Here is an 18,703-nt window from a genome sequence, read left to right as displayed (position 1 = left end):
TTGGTCAAGTTACTTGAAAAAAGTAATCAGTAACTAATTACTGATTACTTTCCCAAAAAAGTAATCCAGTTACTTTACTGATTACTTATTTTCAAAAGTAATTAATTTCTTAGTTACTTTTTAAAAACACGATTTACAACCTGAATAGGTGATAAAGTGATAGATCTTTCAGCCCAATTCTACTTTTTCTGCATAATCATCATACAAAATGTAATCAAATGGAAAAGTCTCTTTTTAAAACTTGTTTTATTAGTTTTAATCTTTTAACTTTATGCATCAAGCAAAAATTTAATTATATGCAACATTCTCTGACTGGAAGAAATTAGTTTAACATTTAAACCTATTTTCTGCACATTCCAGCACATAAAATAAAATATTTTGTGTGTTTACACTCAGTCTTTCAAATAGATGCAAGTAAAACACAGCAGAAAATAAATAAAGTCAAAGACTAGCGGTCCTGTTGCTCTATTTTCACCTGTAAAGCAGGAGTGGGGTAGGCGGAGGGTTACCCTGGTGCAGGTGTGCAGCGGTCAGTGGAAGAATCCGCGAGTTTCTCTGTGAGTTTCCCATTACGTCATAGCTACTCGGTGCTTGTTTGGAAGTTTAGGGGTTTTTTCTCTGTAAAAAGAAGTTTTCTTCCCACGCACAACGGACACTAATGTTTTTGTCACTTTTTATGGAATCAAACTCAAAGTAAGGTCAGTACTTCCACGCTTTAAACGCTGCACGCTCATACTCTCTCTGCACTCGATATATGATCCATTGTTGATCTGCACACAGCTGTTGTCACGAACGTCGCACTCGCTTACGTCACTGTCATGAGACATTCTCGCAAAAAAATCACGGTTTTAGTAACGCAGTAACGCAGCGTTCCTACGGGAAAGTAACGGTAATCTAATTACCATTTTTGCAATACCGTTTAGCGTTACTGCACATCTCTGTGGAGAGAAAGTGGAGAGTGGAGGAGTGGAAGGGAAGACTTAGTGGGACCTGTAGTGATGGATAGTTTGGTGGAACTGCATAAAAGACAGGAAATCAAGTTGGAAGAGATGAAGATTTTCCTTAAGATTTTCATTGGAAGTGACCAGAATGGACGAGATCAAAAAGGAGTACATCAGAGGAACAGCTCAGATTTGGAGATGAAGCCAAAGAGGCACGGGTGAGATGGTTTGGACATGTGCAGAGGAGGGTGTGGGTATGTTGGAGGCAAGAGGAGGAGAAGAAGGAAGCCGAGAGAGAAGATTCAAGTGTGGAGTGAAGGAGAACACGAAGAGCTTTGGTCTGACTGAGGAGGATGAGATGTCGGCGACCCCTATAACAACCATGAGAAAGAAAAAGATTATAAAAGTCCTACGAGTTCGTAGGTGTGTGTTCCTGGTTACTTCACTGAGCTCAATTAGTAATCAATTACTAAATTAGACAAAGCAATCAAACAGCGATGGGCAGCCACAGATGCTCTGCCCCACTCTTACGTATGATATTATAGAAACCTTTAAGCACAGAGGCCTTTTCTCATTTTTCACACATTTTACTGTCGGCCGAGAAAGCTTTCAGCTTCTCAGTCGTGAACACTGCAGCCTCACAAGCTTCATTTTCATACAGTCTTACGGGTTTCCAAATAGCCTTGACATTTTAGCAGAGCATGATGCCCTTATTTCTGAACTGTGCTCACGCAGGCTCGCTTTGCAACATGTTGCCTAAGGAAGTGCTTCGTTTTGAAGAAAAGGATAAAAATTATTTCTAAAAAGTAAGTGAAAGTGGCGGGATGACTGAGTGCCTTCTGGGCTAAGTGCAGGGAGCAAACGACGGGAACGATCATCTTCACGCTGCAGGCCGCTGGTGTTGGTGCGAGGGTAATGAAGGTGGAAAGGCAGCGACTGAGCAGCAGTTAATTTTCTTAATCAGCAGGGATGTGTTTGTAGAGCTCTGCCGAATGGTTTTCATCAGGCTCGTCTATTCCTGGTTGAGCCCAAGACTCGAGTCATTTACCTTTTTACTTCCAAAATGTGAAACAAACCAGTTGTTATTTAATTGAATTAAAATGTCTTCAGGGTTGAAGATGCTGTTTCTGACAGTCAAAAGTTCAAGGAAGCACTTGCTATTGAAAAAGCGCCGTATCATGTTGGTTTTTGCTGTCAGTCAATTTGAAGGAGCAGCTGCTGCAGAAGAAATTAGATTTGGTAACTGACAGTTTAAGATTTATGAATCCCAACGGGAACGTTTGTTCTCCAGCAGCAGGAAAAGAACGAGAAATGAACAGAAGGAAAAGTGGCTCATTTTAATTAAGCCTCATGAAAAAAGGCAAAGAAAGAATAAGCACTTTTCTTACATCACAAATTCTTAAACTAATTAGCATGTGCTACTCTGATGATCTTGGACTGCTCAGTAAATATCTGCTACACTCTCTCTCAAGCCAGGAAGCAAAAACCTACACTGCACAGTCAATTTGCAAACTGCTGACTTCTGCCAAAACTTTCTCCTGCTGCTACAGCAAAGCGCGTTTGGCACAATCGGATGCTAAACACATACTCTTTATATGATTTTTATTTACAGTCTATTACATTTTTGCTCACATCCTCGGTTTCTCCCCTCTGCTTTTGAAGCCCGGGGCTTCTCAATATTTCTTGAGCAATTTAAGAGATCGTTTTAGCCTTTTTTTATGAATGCACAGCGGTGTGGCAGGTGTGCACGCTTCACACGGCCGAGAGACACTGAACTCAAAGAGTTCAACACGGGGTCAATGGCAATCTCATCACACCACGCATCTTCATCAGCAGTCATCTGCTTGTGTAAAGTGTTCTTGAACAGGCCCAATTTGTTCAAGAACATTAAATACTCGAGATTCAGTGAAGGACCAACAAACATCACTCAAAGTTAAAAATAGACATGCTTGGTGTGGCTGGTTGATCATCTGCCCTCAAGTAAGACACTCATGTGGTATGTGAACAAAGTCTGTGAAGCCTCCACTCAAAGCTTACATGAATTAAATATGTTCTATTTTGCAGATATTAAATGATTGACCTTTTTTGACAACATTTATCGTTAATCTGATAATAAAAAGTGATGTAAAGTCAGAGGGTAAATGCAAAGCTTCAGCATAGGAGTCGTTACAGGTAACGTTTTGAACTGAAAGACATTTTCTAAACAAAAAAAATCCCCTTTTTTACTGTTTGCAAAAGGCAATAACTTTTATGCATTCTTGCTAACTCGGATCAGCACACGTTTTTGTGCATTGTAAAGCTAATATTACACAAGCATAGCTGTACGAGGATGAACCAAAAATAGGAAAAAGTGGCTTTGACCCCACAGATGCAGTTCACAGATCTGAAAGCGTTTGCTCAAGGCTTTTTCAGCGGTTAGTTTCAGCACAGCTGAACAGACGATTATTCATGCAGCTGCAGGTATTTGTCTGCCCTACGCGTGAGTCACAGGTTAAACTGCCTTCATGGACAAAAGGAGCCCAGAATACAGGTGGGGCCATTTTTATGGATACACCGTAATAACATGGGAATGGTTGGTGATATTAAAGTCCTGTTTGTGGCACATTAGTATATGTGAGGGGGCAAACTCCTCAAGATGGGTGGTGACCATGGTGGCCATTTAGAAGTCGGCCATCTTGGATACAACTTTTGTTTTTCCAATAGGAAGAGGGCCATGTGACACATCAAACTTATTGGTAATGTCACAAGAAAAACAATGGTGTGCTTGGTTTCAACGTAACTTTATTCTTTCATGAGTTATTTACAACTTTCTGACCACTTATAAAATGTGTTCAATGTGCTGCCCATTGTGTTGGATTGTCAATGCAACCCTCTTCTCCCACTCTTCACACACTGATAGCAACACCACAGGAGAAATGCCAGCACAGGCATCCAGTATCCGTAGTTTCAGGTGCTGCACATCTCGTATCTTCACACCATAGACAATTGCCTTCAGATGACCCCAAAGATAAAAGTCTAATGGGGTCAGATCGGGAGACCTTTCAACTGGCCCACGACGACCAATCCACTTTCCAGGAAACTGTTCATCTAGGAATGCTTGGACCTGGCACCCATAATGTGGTGGTGCACCATCTTGCTGGAAAAACTCAGGGAACGTGCCAGCTTCAGTGCATAAAGAGGGAAACACATCATCATGTAGCAATTTCAAATATCCAGTGGCCTTGAGGTTTCCATTGATGAAGAATGGACCCACTATCGTTGTACCCCATATACCACATCAAACCATCACTTTTGTTGTTCCAACAGTCTTGGAGGGATCCATCCAATGTGGGTTAGTGTCAGACCAAGAGTGGTGGTTTTGTTTGTTAAATTCACCGTTCACATAAAAGTTTGCCTCATCACTCAACAAAATCTTCTGCGTGAACTGAGGGTCCTGTTCCAGTTTTTGTTTTGCCCATTCTGCAAATTCTGTGCTGATCTGGGTCATCCTCGTTGAGATGCTGCAGTAGCTGGAGTTTGTAAGGGTGCCATTTGTGAGTAGCTAATATCCGCCGAAGGGATGTTTGACTAATGCCACTCTCCAGTGACATGCGGCGAGTGCTACGCTGTGGGCTCTTGCTGAATGAAGCTAGGACAGCCACTGATGTTCCTTCATTAGTGACAGTTTTCTTGCGTCCACATTTTGGCAAATCCAACACTGAACCAGTTTCACGAAACTTAGCAAGCAGTTTGCTAACTGTAGCATGGGAGATGGGTGGTCTCGTAGGGTGTCTTACATTGAAATCTGCTGCAATGACCCGGTTACTGCATTCACCAGATATCAACACGATTTCGATCCGCTTCCTCTTCGACATGTCAATGGCTGTGAACAAAGAGAAACTTGTAAATAACTCATGAAAGAATAAAGTTACGTTGAAACCAAGCACACCATTGTTTTTCTTGTGACATTACCAATAAGTTTGATGTGTCACATGACCCTCTTCCTATTGAAAAAACAAAAGTTGTATCCAAGATGGCCGACTTCTAAATGGCCACCATGGTCACCACCCATGTTGAGGAGTTTGCCCCCTCACATATACTAATGTGCCACAAACAGGACTTTGATATCACCAACCATTCTCATGTTGTTACAGTGTATCCATATAAATGGCCCACCCTGTATTGTAGCAGTACGACAGTGCTGGTGCCAAGTCAACTCAGTGGTTGGTAAAATTTGTGAGTAGAGAAAACTGAACAACATGAGGTTGTTTTTTAGTCATAAATTTATCAGTCCAGAGATTTACATCTATTTTTAATTTTTACTTAATCGTCACGATGATCCTCATCCTCATCCTCATCCTCATCCTAGAACAAATTACAACTGTTACAGAAAATTAAATGTACTTTTAAGCTTACCTGTTCTCTTTGCCCTGTCGGGCTCTTTCTGCATATATCTGGGCCATGTGTTGTATTACCAGCTGTGTCCATGAACATGTTAAATGTAAAACACTACTTATAATGCACATCTGAAATACACCTATTGATGTGGATGGATATTTAGCCTGAAAGTTTAATTTAAAAAATTTTGAAGCTCTGCAGAGATCTTTATGCTCCTAAACAGGCGTTGTGTTGAATTTAAAACATAACTACATGGAAATTACTGAAGTTGTGCAATATCTACAAAGTGATTGTCACATTATGAAGGAGGCTGGCACTGAAAATTATTCTGCCAAATCTACTTTAATTGTAAGGTGAGAGTTACAATAGAAAGAAAATGAAAGGTAATGAAGCGTTTTTTGTATTTAATTTGTTTTTGTGCAGCAGAGTGTGGTTTTTGTGCAGCAGTCTTACTAAAGACACTCGACTCGAATCCTCCTGAAATTCTCGATAATATACTTTCGCTGTGTGACCGACAGTCTTGTTGTCCAAAATGAAACAGAATTATTTTTCTTGACACTAAAAAGGTCAAACAAAGCCAGATTTCTATTGCATGCAGTCCGACCGCTGCTGTCGACCTGTGTGAGGTGATTTATTGATTTAGATATGGTTTATCTTCACTGGTTTAAACACAGCCTTAAAATTCAGGTTGTGTCGTGCTGTGAATAAGTCCTGGGGGATGAGCTCGTAGCCTCACCGACTGATAGCTGCACGGACATCTTGTCCTCACAGTGTTTGTGAGGACAAGATGCTACCACTGTTGAATTAACACCATTTCTGTGGCAGCTGTTTTGGACAGATTTACGACTGATTTGATAAATCTTGGCATATCTGTGGCTTAACCCTCATGTCTACCATGGTCTCTGTATTAAAACGACTGGCTAACACCCTGCTTATTCTAAAGTAAATGGTCTATGTTACCCTACGGTAGGTTTTAGACAATGAAAGTCATAAAACTCGTCAGGAAAATGTTTACTGAGATGAGACTTTGAGTCATTTTCTCATAGACCTCTATGTTGTTTTGCAAACAGAGGTTTATAAAAGCTGCAGCTTAAAGAAACTTAACTGAGACTTTGGCTTCACCAGTGTTGGTCAAGTTACTTGAAAAAAGTAATCAGTAACTAATTACTGATTACTTCCCCCCAAAAGTAATCCCATTACTGATTACTTATTTTCAAAAGTAATTAATTACTTAGTTACTTTTTAAAAACACGATTTACAACCTGAATAGGTGATAAAGTGATAGATCTTTCAGCCCAATTCTACTTTTTCTACTTAATCCATCATACAAAATGTAATCAAATGGAAAAGTCTCTTTTTAAAACTTGTTTTATTAGTTTTAATCTTTTAACTTTATGCATCAAGCAAAGATTTAATTATATGCAACATTCTCTGACTGGAAGAAATTAGTTTAACATTTAAACCTATTTTCTGCACATTCCAGCACATAAAATAAAATATTTTTGTGTGTTTACACTCAGTCTTTCAAATAGATGCAAGTAAAACACAGCAGAAAATAAATAAAGTCAAAGACTAGCGGTCCTGTTGCTCTATTTTCACCTGTAAAGCAGGAGTGGGGTAGGCGGAGGGTTACCCTGGTGCAGGTGTGCAGCGGTCAGTGGAAGAATCCGCGAGTTTCTCTGTGAGTTTCCCATTACGTCGTAGCTACTCGGTGCTTGTTTGGAAGTTTAGGGGTTTTTTGCTGTAAAAAGAAGTTTTCTTCCCACGCACAACGGACACTAATGTTTTTGTCACTTTTTATGGAATCAAACTCAAAGTAAGGTCAGTACTTCCACGCTTTAAACGCTGCACGCTCATACTCTCTCTGCACTCGATATATGATCCATTGTTGATCTGCACACAGCTGTTGTCACGAACGTCGCACTCGCTTACGTCACTGTCATGAGACATTCTCGCAAAAAAAAATCACGGTTTTAGTAACGCAGTAACGCAGCGTTCCTACGGGAAAGTAACGGTAATCTAATTACCGTTTTTGCAATAGTAATCCCTTATTTTACTCGTTACTTGAAAAAAGTAATCGGATTACAGCAACGCGTGACAAGTAACGCCCATCTCTGGGCTTCACTTCCCAGATCCAGAGGCTTCATCGGTTTTTATCATACAGAGTCTATCTGTTGACTTGAATGCATGTGGGGGTGAGGTTTAACATACAAACAGAAACAAGGAGAAAGGGCCGCACACCCAGAGGGTGGGGTGTGTGTTTCTTGCTTGTAATTATCAGTCTTAAGTGTTTGTGCTTTTTCTTTAATAGGCGGAGAGCAGAAGGTGGTTCAGGCATCAAAGCAGGAAGCAAAACTGGTCATCGAGGACTTTGATCCTTCTAAAACGTACAACTTTAAGATCATTGCAGTCCATGAGGGGCAGGAGAGCAAACCTCTTCAGGGCAAACATGAAGGTAAGAGAAGGACTCCACTGATTATTAAATCTGTTGCTTCAGGGATCCTCCAGCTGATTTCTGATTGGACGGCTTGATTGATGTAATTCGAGTTGTAAAATTAAGAGAACTGAAACGTCGTCGCAGTCGCACCGAATCAGACAGAAAACTGCCTCCGAGTTGATTACAGTGTGACACCAAATCGCACTTTTGGCTCCAATCAGTGATGTCACAGCAGGTGCTTTCCATCAGCTGGGATTGGCAGAATACCTGCTGTGACATCACTGATTGGGGTGTGGCCACAAGAGCACACTTTAGTTTGAAACACTACAGACCAGTGCAGCAGCTCTCTCGTGTAATCTTGTGTTGTGAACACGATCAAAACATGTGCGCCCTGATCCCGACCTCCTTTGTTCTGTAAGAGCTTCTTATGTTATTTATTAAGCTGCATTGTTGGATCCCAAAAGGTTCTGTTCATCTGGACGTAGCATTATTGTTGGAAGACGAGAGCAAAGCAGTGAAGAATTCAAACAGCCACCTCATCTCAGTGTTTCAGTTTTGAATACAGAGCTGAGTGTTTACTTGGTTTCAGTCATTGACATTCAGCGACCTGCTGCTGTTTACTTGCTTTCATGCTGTGCTTTAGGAAAACAAAGCTTTTAAACCTGATGCTGGATGTACATATCCACAGGTGCTGAGTGTTTCCAGTATTCATGTCAGGCTACAAAAGCCCTTTTGACTCAGCATTTAGAATACCGCTCTGCTCTTCAGAGCTGACGAAATGGCGTTATGTAACTGTGTCCTGATGTCTTCGATTCACAGCTCTGACTAATGTTCTGTTGTTGCACTGAAACTCTGATGGGCTGTGTTCGGTTTTCACCGGTGTGAGGTTCTCATTATAACCAAACTCTACCCCACGTTGGACTCGTCTGTCCAGAGAACATTGTTCGGTCTTGTGGGTTGTTCAGATGCAGCTTTGCAAATGTGGCTTGTTCTTTTAGGGAGAACAGGCTTTCTCCTGGGAACCCTTCCTGACAGGCCTTCACCTGTTCAGTCTTTTTCTAATTGCGCTGTCATGAACATTTAACATGCTAACTGAGAACCTAAGAGTCTGACATGTAGCTCTCAGTTTCTCTGAGCATTTTGCAGTCTGACCTAGGGCTGGGCGATATGGCCTAAAATGCATATCGCGGTCTAATTTGAAGCATCTGTGTCAACGATATATATTGTGATATACAGTGGCTTGCAAAAGCAAGTATGACATATTTTACACACTATAAGGCACACTTAAAATCCTTTAATTTTCTCAAAAAGCATCTTATAATCCGGTTCACCTTATGTATGAATTCTGGTTGTGCTCACTGACCTCGAACCGATATTATGTGGTACACAGCGCACAGAAATCTGTCAAAAAATGTTTTAGTGTGACTTTGGTAAGCTATGAAGGCGCACTGCTTGATGGATTGTTGGAGCATTACTGCTGCTGGAGTCAGTAGCCTTACAGAGTAATCTGGGTCCTAAACTCCGTTAACTTCAGGTCCCAAAGTCAAACGAACACTGCAGCATCACTGAGAGTTAAAAACTGTCTAAAGTCTTTCATCTTTGATAAAATGATCAGTGTTGCTGCTTTACCAGGTGTAACAATTAAGTTTAACATCCAGGCATCCATGAAAACAGAATTTATTACATTCAATGGAGTTAGAAGTTAGCAGGAAGTTAGCGGAAGTTAGCTCGCTAGTTTCCACCTAAACATGACATACCATGAGAGATTATTGAAAAAAAATTAAACGTACAGCTCTGCTATCACTTCCAACATAAAGGAAGACAGAAAACTAAACAGCAGTGATGTTTGTAGGGTTACTAAAGTTGGGCTAGCTGGTATATAATGATGTGCTACGTGATCGCTAACAAAACAGCTATGTTAGCATAACATTAGCACAGTGAACGCTCCACAAAAGTTAACGTGAGGGTTTCTGGTGGTCAGGGACAAATGCAATCGCATGGCAGGATGCTATAAACGGACCAAACTTCAGTCAGGAGAACAACTGAGATAATCCATCCACAATACGAGGTTAGTCATTAATATACTGCAACAACATGGGAACAGAGCGGCTGCGAGAGAATTCAGCATTAATGAATCAATGGTAGGGAAGTGGAGGAAGCGCAGGTTTTGGCTTTCTCCATATTCTAAAACTGCTCCGTCTCTTTGCTATTACTGTCGCCGGCATAATTTGCAGTTGTTTGCAGCCGCTGCAATGCTTTCAACCAAAACAGGCGCAGCTTGATGACATCATCAACATGCGCTATCGCGGTAGAGTCAAAATCTCTACCATTGGCCAAATTTACATCGTTTTTACCGCCCACCTCTAGTCTGACCTTTGGTTGAATGTAATAGACTGTCCACGCCTGAGGAATCACACAGCTGGATGCTCCAGACAAGCAAACCTCTGCTTTTATAGAGGAACTCACACCTGCTGATTATCAGACACTTGAATTTGAACGACTGGCTGCTGCGAAGGTTGTGTGTATTATTTAACACATGTTGTCATATGTCGATGCACACATCGAGTCCTAGGCTTCTTCCAGTGTCCTACCATTCGTTAATGTTGTTTTTTTGCATCATGTGTTATATCTTCCAGCTCAGCAATCGGCTGTTGAAATGGCTCCATCCCAAGGGAGAAAAAACGGCAGCGTCACACAGGAGAACAATGAGATCTCAGAAGGTAAGATCTTCAGCAGGGAGACGAGAGATGATCCAGGTGAACAGACACAGTGAAATGATAAAGATACAGCCGTCTGCTGAAAGTCTCGAGTTGTCTGGATTCAAGACCAGTATGGCGCAGTGACAGAAGATGATTTGCTGAAATACCGTTACAGGAAGACAACCTGCTGTTCCTCAAGAACAAGTTTGAAGAAGAGCAATTTTCAAAGTATCTTGTAAAACATTCAGGATCAAGATTTCCTATTAATGGAAGATGTCGTCGCCAACCTTTTATGTCACAGCTGCTCTTCTTCTGGCAGTTTTAAACAGATGTCATGCAGGAAGCTTTCGTTTTAGTAGCTGGAGATTTTGAAAGAGAAGATAAAACGACTGACACAAAAGCAGGTAAGTGTGAAGCTGCAGGTCTCTGATTTTTGTAACAATGGTGGTGCGGCTGAGTCACCGGCTAAATCCTGATCCGTCCGTCCGTTTCAACAACACCGCCATTTCACGATGTTTCAAGATTACTGTTCTGTGAATGTAATACTTCTGCAAATTGCACAGTGATTGTCAGTGAGACATACCCAAGGAAATGGAGGGAAAGGAAATGAAATGGCACAAAAATGGGAATTTAAGGAAGAGCCTCCAACAAACAGGAAATGAATGGAGAGAGGAGTGCGGTAAACAAGCCAATTGTAATTTCTGGTAAGTGGCGCATGCTGAGGCAAACAATCAGATGCCACAAAAAGGAAAAAAATCTTTAATCTCTTTACGTACTGCAAAATGCAGGAAAACTCAGTTTTGTTAGAGCTGTAATTCACATTTCTACCTCAGAAAAATCAGAACTGTTCTTCAAATCTCATTTTAAAGTTTTTGTATTCCTGTTGTATTGTGATGAAATAAGGAGTATTTTTTCTTTTACTTTTCCTGTGATTGCTATGCTGTGAACGTGTTTAGCACAATGAAGTGGACAAAATATAATAGGACTGCAAAATTGGAAAAAGTCTGCACACTAGGTGGATCAAATGCAAGACAAAGCTTTGATTCAGTTATGCAGACATTTGCCTTTTTTCATATATGTAAGGATGCATGTTTGTAAGGATGTATGGCTGGATGGTCCTAAACAACAGATGCAATAAACCTATTTTCAGTGTAATTGGGTCAGCATTGTTCTTTAAATCCTGCAGGATCATTCCTTTGCTGTGAAACCTGATATTTTGCTGTGTTCCTTTGCAGCTTTTCAAAGCGTGATGTGAACCCTTGTGTGATTGGTTTTGTGTTTTGAAGGCCAGAACTGAAGGAATGGTGTTAATGATGGTGGGGTGAGACTCGTGGCAGCCAGTTAGACACCAGTTTAAAACCCAAATTACAGCTTTTGCTTTCAGAGTTGTAACAATGGAGAAAAACACTTTACATTTCTGTCTTTGTCTTTCTTTCTTTTTGAACAGCTAAATCTATGCTTAACCACTTTGTGCTTTTTATCTTTGTCACGTTTTTTTGGAGCAGGGAAAATTGAATCTGTACAAAAAAAATGAAAAAAGATTTTGCAGCGAGCTCTAACTTGATCACTTCATCCTTTTCCATGAATTCTTCAGTAGGACTCTGGAGGACAGCTTTGCTGAACTGTTTGCTGTTTTTTTCGGGGGTTTTTGTCTAAAGTTGAATGCAGTTCTTGGCTTTCTCATCTTGCAGGATTTAAGATCTAATCCTGGTCGGCACAGAGTGAAAGAACGATCCTTGTGAAATCTTTGGGGGACATTAACTACAAGTAAATACAGAAGTGTCACACACCCGAGTTTAGTACCACAGAATTAAAATGTTATTAAGGGTTTACAGCCAGCATTGTTGTGGTTTGTTTGTTGGTTTGTTACAGAGCATGAAAAGAGGAAAAGGTGTTAAAACTCCTGCAGCGTACAGCGGTGCTGTTATGCCAGTTTCTGTTTTATAGTGTGATTCTTGGACTGGGCTCAGCATGATTCACACAATACTGGTTTATCTCATACGAGCCCTCCCAGTTCATCCTCTACCTGAGACCGCTGTTCTTCCACCCTGAGCTGTAGCTGATGTGGAACGAGAGCGAATAGCTGCCGTCTGTAATGACCACTCAATGAGTCTTCACCCAAACTGTGCTCAGGGTCAGATTTGTTGTTTTGCTGTGAACTGTGATGGATTGTGAGTCAGATGAGCTGTTACACACTAAAGTGTCATATTTATGCTGTAAATGAAACCACTGAGGTTATTGGGACGTGTAGGCTCTCTGAAACAAATCAGTGAGGACAGCTGCTTCAACACTTGGACAGCACGCTGGTTAAAATGATCGCTGATGTAAAGCGTGAGGGTCCTTGTTGCATGGCAGGTGACTTGAAGTGGGTGCTGGACTTTGCAGACACTGACTTGTCCTGTTCAGTGAGCGATACGTGGAGATGGTGAGGAACAAAGTTAAGTACAGCCAACAAATCGCTTTTCTCTGATTGTTCATTTTCTTCTTTCTGCATCTGTCATGTTGCCAGTTTGAATTCTCACCTCATCCTTATGTTAAAATAAGACGGGATAAAAGAGTTGCTGTAATTCATACGGTGTTTTGGAAAATGTGTCACATTATTCCTCAAGTAGTCGGGTTGATGCAGGTTCTCGTTTGTGTGTTTTTGGCTTTTCTATTTTTCTTTCTGTATCTCATCTACGACCTCGTTCCCTTTGTCAGGCTGTCTCCTGCAGTTTACCATCAGTAGAAGCTCTCAGTGGAGGAGGCGGGCCATTAGTATAAGAGTGAGAGTGAGGTGGGAGTAAGTAGAGTCGATGGTGTTCGTCAAAGATGCCATGGTGCAGCATGTCGAATGTCCTCGGGTTCGGCAAGAGGAGGAACCGTTTGGGTCACTGAAGGAAAGTATAACGTCGGGTTGTGTTTAGTGGTTGAGAGGAGGCGGCAAAACACTTAGCAGGATAGTCGAAAGAATACACACTCACGCTGGCTTTGGTGAGTGTCCACAGCGTATTCTTTAAGACACGTTCTCTTCGTCAACCATATAAGCCCGATTGAACCGCTGCAGCTTAACAAACAGCGCACAGTGTTCGTACAACCCATACGTTGCAAAAAAAAGGGTGTGTGGAGAGGTAAAACATAAAATCCGACCCTCTAGCATGCAAGCACATGTCCACACAATCACAGAGAGAGTAGTGGCGCATACTGATGACAACATTAACCCTCGACTTGGGTTGTCTTAAAGAGACACCACACCATTGTGACTGTTACAAAAGGAAGAGGAAAGAAGGTGACTGAGCTTCAGTTATGGACTCAGTCTGCTCAAATGAAGTTACACTTATAGTTTTGCAACTACAAAATTAACCAAGCGATTGTAGTGAAGAGCGAACTGAGCTGATCGAGATGATCTGTGTTCTAATCCTCACCTCACTGAGAAAATGAGGTCACAGGTCAAATATGAGTCTGCGTGGTGGCCCAGATTGAGGCTACCAGCTGCAGTGGTTCAGGCATCTGATGTCCCGGGTGCTTCCCAATGGAGACCCAGGGTTACACGTTGCTGAGGGAGCTGTGTCCTATCAACCTGGGAACACCACAGAATTCCCTATAAGAAACTGAAAAATATTGCTGGGAAAGAAGAATCCTGCTTAACCTCCTTCAACACAGCTTCAGATAGATGGAAGAAATGCGGTCTTAGTGATGTGTCATTGGTCTGTACACGAATCTAAACGTGATTCCTGTCCTCTGATCTTTGTTGTCGGCACTTTGACTTATCGGTTACTTTGTTTTCAGTTGCTTGTTACTTTCACTCACTGGTTAGGTTAGACACAGAGACTCCTCGGTTAAGTTTAGGAAAAAGATCGCAGTAACCTGTGAATTTAAAACTCAGAGTAGCAGAAAACAGGCAGAGAAGTCCAAATGCGTCTGGTTTATGTGTAAATGAAATGCTAACAATCATTCTGACCTTTTAAATCTGACTTAATGAGTCACTTATCACAATTAAATCAATTAAGCTTCTGTCAGCATAAAAATGTCTTTTAAGCATTAAGTGCACCCTGGCTGTTTTGTCTGTTTATGTATGCTTACTAAGAGCTGCAAGCCCAACTCATGAATACAAACACTGAAAAACCAACTCTACATTTATCTGTCATCAGTCTTTATGCTTATTTGATCATTTGTAATGTTTGGGTTTGTTTTTTTCTGGTAATGAGTGAGAATTCAGATAAACCTGCAGTACTGCTGCAGTGAAACACACTTTCCCCCAAAATTTTCTCCATGTAAATGTCCTGTATTTCTATAGCGCTTTACTCGTCCCTAAGGACCCCAAAGCGCTTTACACATCCAGTCATCCACTGGATGTGTAAAGCGCTTTGTAGCTTTGTAGCTTTGTAGCTTTGTAGCTTTGTAGCTTTGTAGCTGCCAATGTAGCTACATTGGCAGCTACAATGTAGCTACATTGGCAGCTACAATGTAGCTACATTGGCAGCTACAATGTAGCTACATTGGCAGCTACAATGTAGCTACATTGGCAGCTACAATGTAGCTACATTGGCAGCTACAATGTAGCTACATTGGCAGCTACAATGTAGCTACATTGGCAGCTACAATGTAGCTACATTGGCAGCTACAATGTAGCTACATTGGCAGCTACAATGTAGCTACATTGGCAGCTACAATGTAGCCACAGCCACCCTGGGGCGCACTGACAGAGGCGCCTCCTTAGTCCTCCTTCACTCTCACCTCTTTTAATCAGTTCTCTGATTTAAGTCTAATGAGTCGCAGCAGAAATGAGCAAATGAAACTGATTATTGTTTCTCTTCTACTACAGTCACTGTCACAGTTTCATGTTTTAGTGCAGTTTAAGGTTGCTGGGAGTTTTTTAATAAGAGCTCTGCTTTTTCTCTTAAAACCAAAATGTCTGAGCTGGTGGAAATGTTTGTTTTTGTCTTCTGTGTCGATTTAGATTTCTCAGTATTTTTATGGTTGGTCGTCTCTGTGAAATGGCGTATCTGCTGACTGCGAGGCGTCTTTTATAGTCAGTAGATTCTGCTAATACGCCTAATATAACTGACATTTGTGTGTCATCCTGGTGAAGTGCCCTCAGTGCTGATCCTATCGAGTCTGCTTTGGAGCTGGATAGCTTCTCCGCACCTTTTTAATTTAGTTCCTTTACATTTTTTGTTATATGATCAAACTCAGCTACGCTCCAGGCAGATCAACAATTCAGTGTCAAAGTCATCAGCTCCACAGCCACCTGGCAAACTTCGTTATTTAAATTGCTTTACCCCAGCCACAATCGCTAAACATCTGCAAGCCAACTGGCAACCCACTTCCACTCCAGCTCCTTCTTTCTGTGCTATTAACAACTGAAACAACGCCATGTCTGTTCTCACTGGTTCTCTGTGGGTGTTGCTGGTCTACTTCAGCCTTTGCATGTATGGACATGGAAGGATGAGGTGGTGGGGGTCGGGGTCGGGGGTGGTCGCACCCTTTGGTTCAGTGCTTGTCTAACAGACCTACTTGGCCCATACAGACCCACATTTAAATGTTGTTTGAATGTTTTCCATCTCTTCATGTAATTCTTCTGATTATTTTATTCATTATTTAATGCCAAAAGACTTTTTATAGCGTCTTTAGTTCATAGAAAAGACAGGATAGTGAGGATGCTTTCAGAATTAGTAGGTATTTATCAATTGAATTCATTCAACATGCACTAAAACATAAATCAATATTTGTTGTATTTTTCAAGCTGCTTGGCAGGTAAGTCGTTCATCATCTTGGAGAGCGTACTTCAGTGCTTCTGGGTTTAGTCTGTCTCCGTGTCTTCCGTCTCTTCATGTAGTTCCAGACTCCATGATGTTGAGATCAGTGCTCTGTGGGGGCCAGACCATCTGTTGCAGGGCTTCTTGTTGTTTTTGTCACTGCAAGTTTGTTTTCCTGCTGCAGAATAAATTTGTACCGGTTAGATGGTTTCTTCTGGTGCTGCAAAACAAATAAGAAACCATAAATCTGAAATGCCAAACATTCAATATTAAATATTCATAATTAGCCTGTGCGTGTGGCGTTTTGTGGTGTAGTTTGTTTTTTATTTTTTTATGCACAACGTGGCCTGTATCGTTTGCGTCTTGTTGCATGTGTCACGATGATGCTGAGAGACAACAGTCATTTTTTTAAAGAGGGACCGATTGCACATTTTGGTGTCGGACAGGTGGCGATGGAGTAATTCACGAGTACACCAGCCTGCATGATGAAAGATCAGGCTTAGCCAGTGCAACTGAACGTGACAGTAAGAGGAGCCTTTACAAGCACCTATGTGTGACGAGTGGAGTGCTCAGAGTTTCACTATTGTAAGAGACACACACGCACACACAGACACACACACACACACACAGGGAGTAGGAACATGTTGCCCGTTAACGCATCTGTACCTGGATTTACTTGGATTTTGTAGAATCAGTCATGTGTTTGTGTCTCTCAGGTGTGTGTTGGTTTTCAGCGTGCGTCACCTGCTCTAACTCGCTGTGGGTGGATGTGGGTGAGGGTGGGGGTTGTGTGGGTGGAGAAGAGCCAAACGCTGATTAAAAACACTGAGCTTTTTATACGACTCCAAATCACAAACAACTTCTTCACCCCCTCCCTCAAACTCTCACACAATCCTTGAAAACTCCACAATCATCACCTCCACCTCTCCTTTTCATCAGCCCTCCACTTTCTCTTTGCCGAGTGCTATCTCTGCTGCAGCAGTTATTTCTCTCTCATCTCTTTTCTCATTACTCTGTTCGATTTCTGGTCCTTTGCCACCTTTTGGCTTTTTTTTCTTTCTCTTTGTCCCCTCCCTATTGTCCTTAACCACCCTGTTCTTCACTTTATATCTGAACTATGACCCTTTATCATCACTGTACCTATTAGGAATCCCTCCTTTACAGACATGAAACCCACACCTGTAGTCTCTTTGGCTTGTTTGTGCCTGGTGGCCATGTTTGTACATTCAGAAGCTGAAAACATGGAGGATTTGTTTCCTCCTTCTTTCTGACTGCTGTAATCAATACTGCATAGATATGTATGCTCCCTCTGGTAATGAGAATAAAACCTGCAGATCATATTCTCAGCGTACGTATATGGCAACTTCATTTTCTTGGACTTGTCTGAAACGTGTGTCCTCTTTTATTACAGGTTTTCTTCCTCTCTTTTCACCCATCTCGGCACCATTTTTGTTTCCTTCCACCCTTTTCTCCCTCTTTCCCCGCAGCTTCACCTCTCTCTCTCTCGTTCTGCTTTTCCACGCTCACAGCTGATGCTCTCCTCCTTGCCCACACTTGCTGAATACCTCAGCTATAGCCTCACAGGCCTGTTCTTGGGCTCCTGCCTTGTTGCTGATGAGACCTTTAACAGCTGTCTGCTTGCAAGGCTGTCAGTCTGAAGCTTTGGCTGCTTGTTCATCTGCTGGTGTTGTTTTGTAGGTCTCCTCGTCTTCACGCTTGGCTCCGCTCGGGTCCCCTAGGTGGTCACAGAACAGGTCTTACTTCCTTCTAAGACTGGCAGGCTCTACGTGTCTTAGAGGAAAATTGAAACCTTCAGTATTTCATACTCAGCCCTGTACACCTTAAAGAGTTTGCAGCTGGTCTTTGCGTCCTTCTCTGATGTTCACACATCTAATTCAGATAATAATAATAATGCTGAGCAAACCTCAGCAGATATCTGATCAGTGTTGGGGAGTAACGGAATACATGTACCGCCGTTACGTATTTAAAATACAAAATATGAGTAACTGTATTCCGTTACAGTTACCGTTTAAAAAGGTGGTATTTAGAATACAGTTACTTTGTTGAAATAAATGGATTACACGGCGGTACTTCCCTGTTTCATATTGTGGCGGGTCAGGACTGTTTGGGTTTTGTTTGACAGCTACGTTCTGTTGTTCCAGGCGGCAGTGTTACGGTTGCCATGGTTACAGGGTGACGCTCTCTCTCTGCGTGTTTCCTGGGTGAGAGAGCGCCTGTTGTTGTTGTTGTGCTAAGCTAACAGGCAGAATGCTACAGGTATAGCTCTAAAGAATGTAGCATCATGGGCAGTGTAGTCCGTGCTGCAGGGAGAATGGACTGCCATACACGTTATGTGTCTGTGAGCGAGGGAGGGAGAAAAAGGAAAAGTACGAGCTGTCATCGAGCAGAAACGGGAGCTGGAAGCATGTAAATATAATAATAACCACTGCAGCCAAGAAGAGAGCCTGACGAGCCCAGTTGTAAGTAAGCTATTAAGACTCGACTGTACAC

At 41.8% G+C, this 18,703-nt stretch overlaps 1 protein-coding gene across 7 annotated transcripts in view; it reads left to right on the top strand.

The window, feature by feature from the left end:
• The window catches only part of col14a1b (collagen, type XIV, alpha 1b), a 209,136-nt gene that overhangs the window by 18,287 nt on the left and 172,146 nt on the right, over positions 1-18,703 (top strand). For 4 of the 7 annotated variants that reach the window (XM_085149181.1, XM_085149180.1, XM_085149179.1 and 1 more), the window contains exons 4-5: positions 7,630-7,773; positions 10,392-10,475. The exons of 1 other annotated variant lie outside the window; for it this stretch is intronic. In XM_085149181.1, coding sequence (XP_085005307.1) covers positions 7,630-7,773; positions 10,392-10,475 — 228 coding nt within the window. Of the gene's footprint in view, positions 1-6,480; positions 7,140-7,436; positions 7,508-7,565; positions 7,774-10,391; positions 10,476-18,703 lie in introns of those variants that run through there. 2 more of the 7 variants (XM_085149185.1, XM_085149184.1) reach the window with 2 other exon arrangements.

This window comes from Neolamprologus multifasciatus, chromosome 22, assembly GCF_963576455.1.
Source record: "Neolamprologus multifasciatus chromosome 22, fNeoMul1.2, whole genome shotgun sequence".
Lineage (NCBI taxonomy): Eukaryota > Metazoa > Chordata > Actinopteri > Cichliformes > Cichlidae > Neolamprologus > Neolamprologus multifasciatus.
This window is presented reverse-complemented; position numbering and strand designations above follow the sequence as displayed.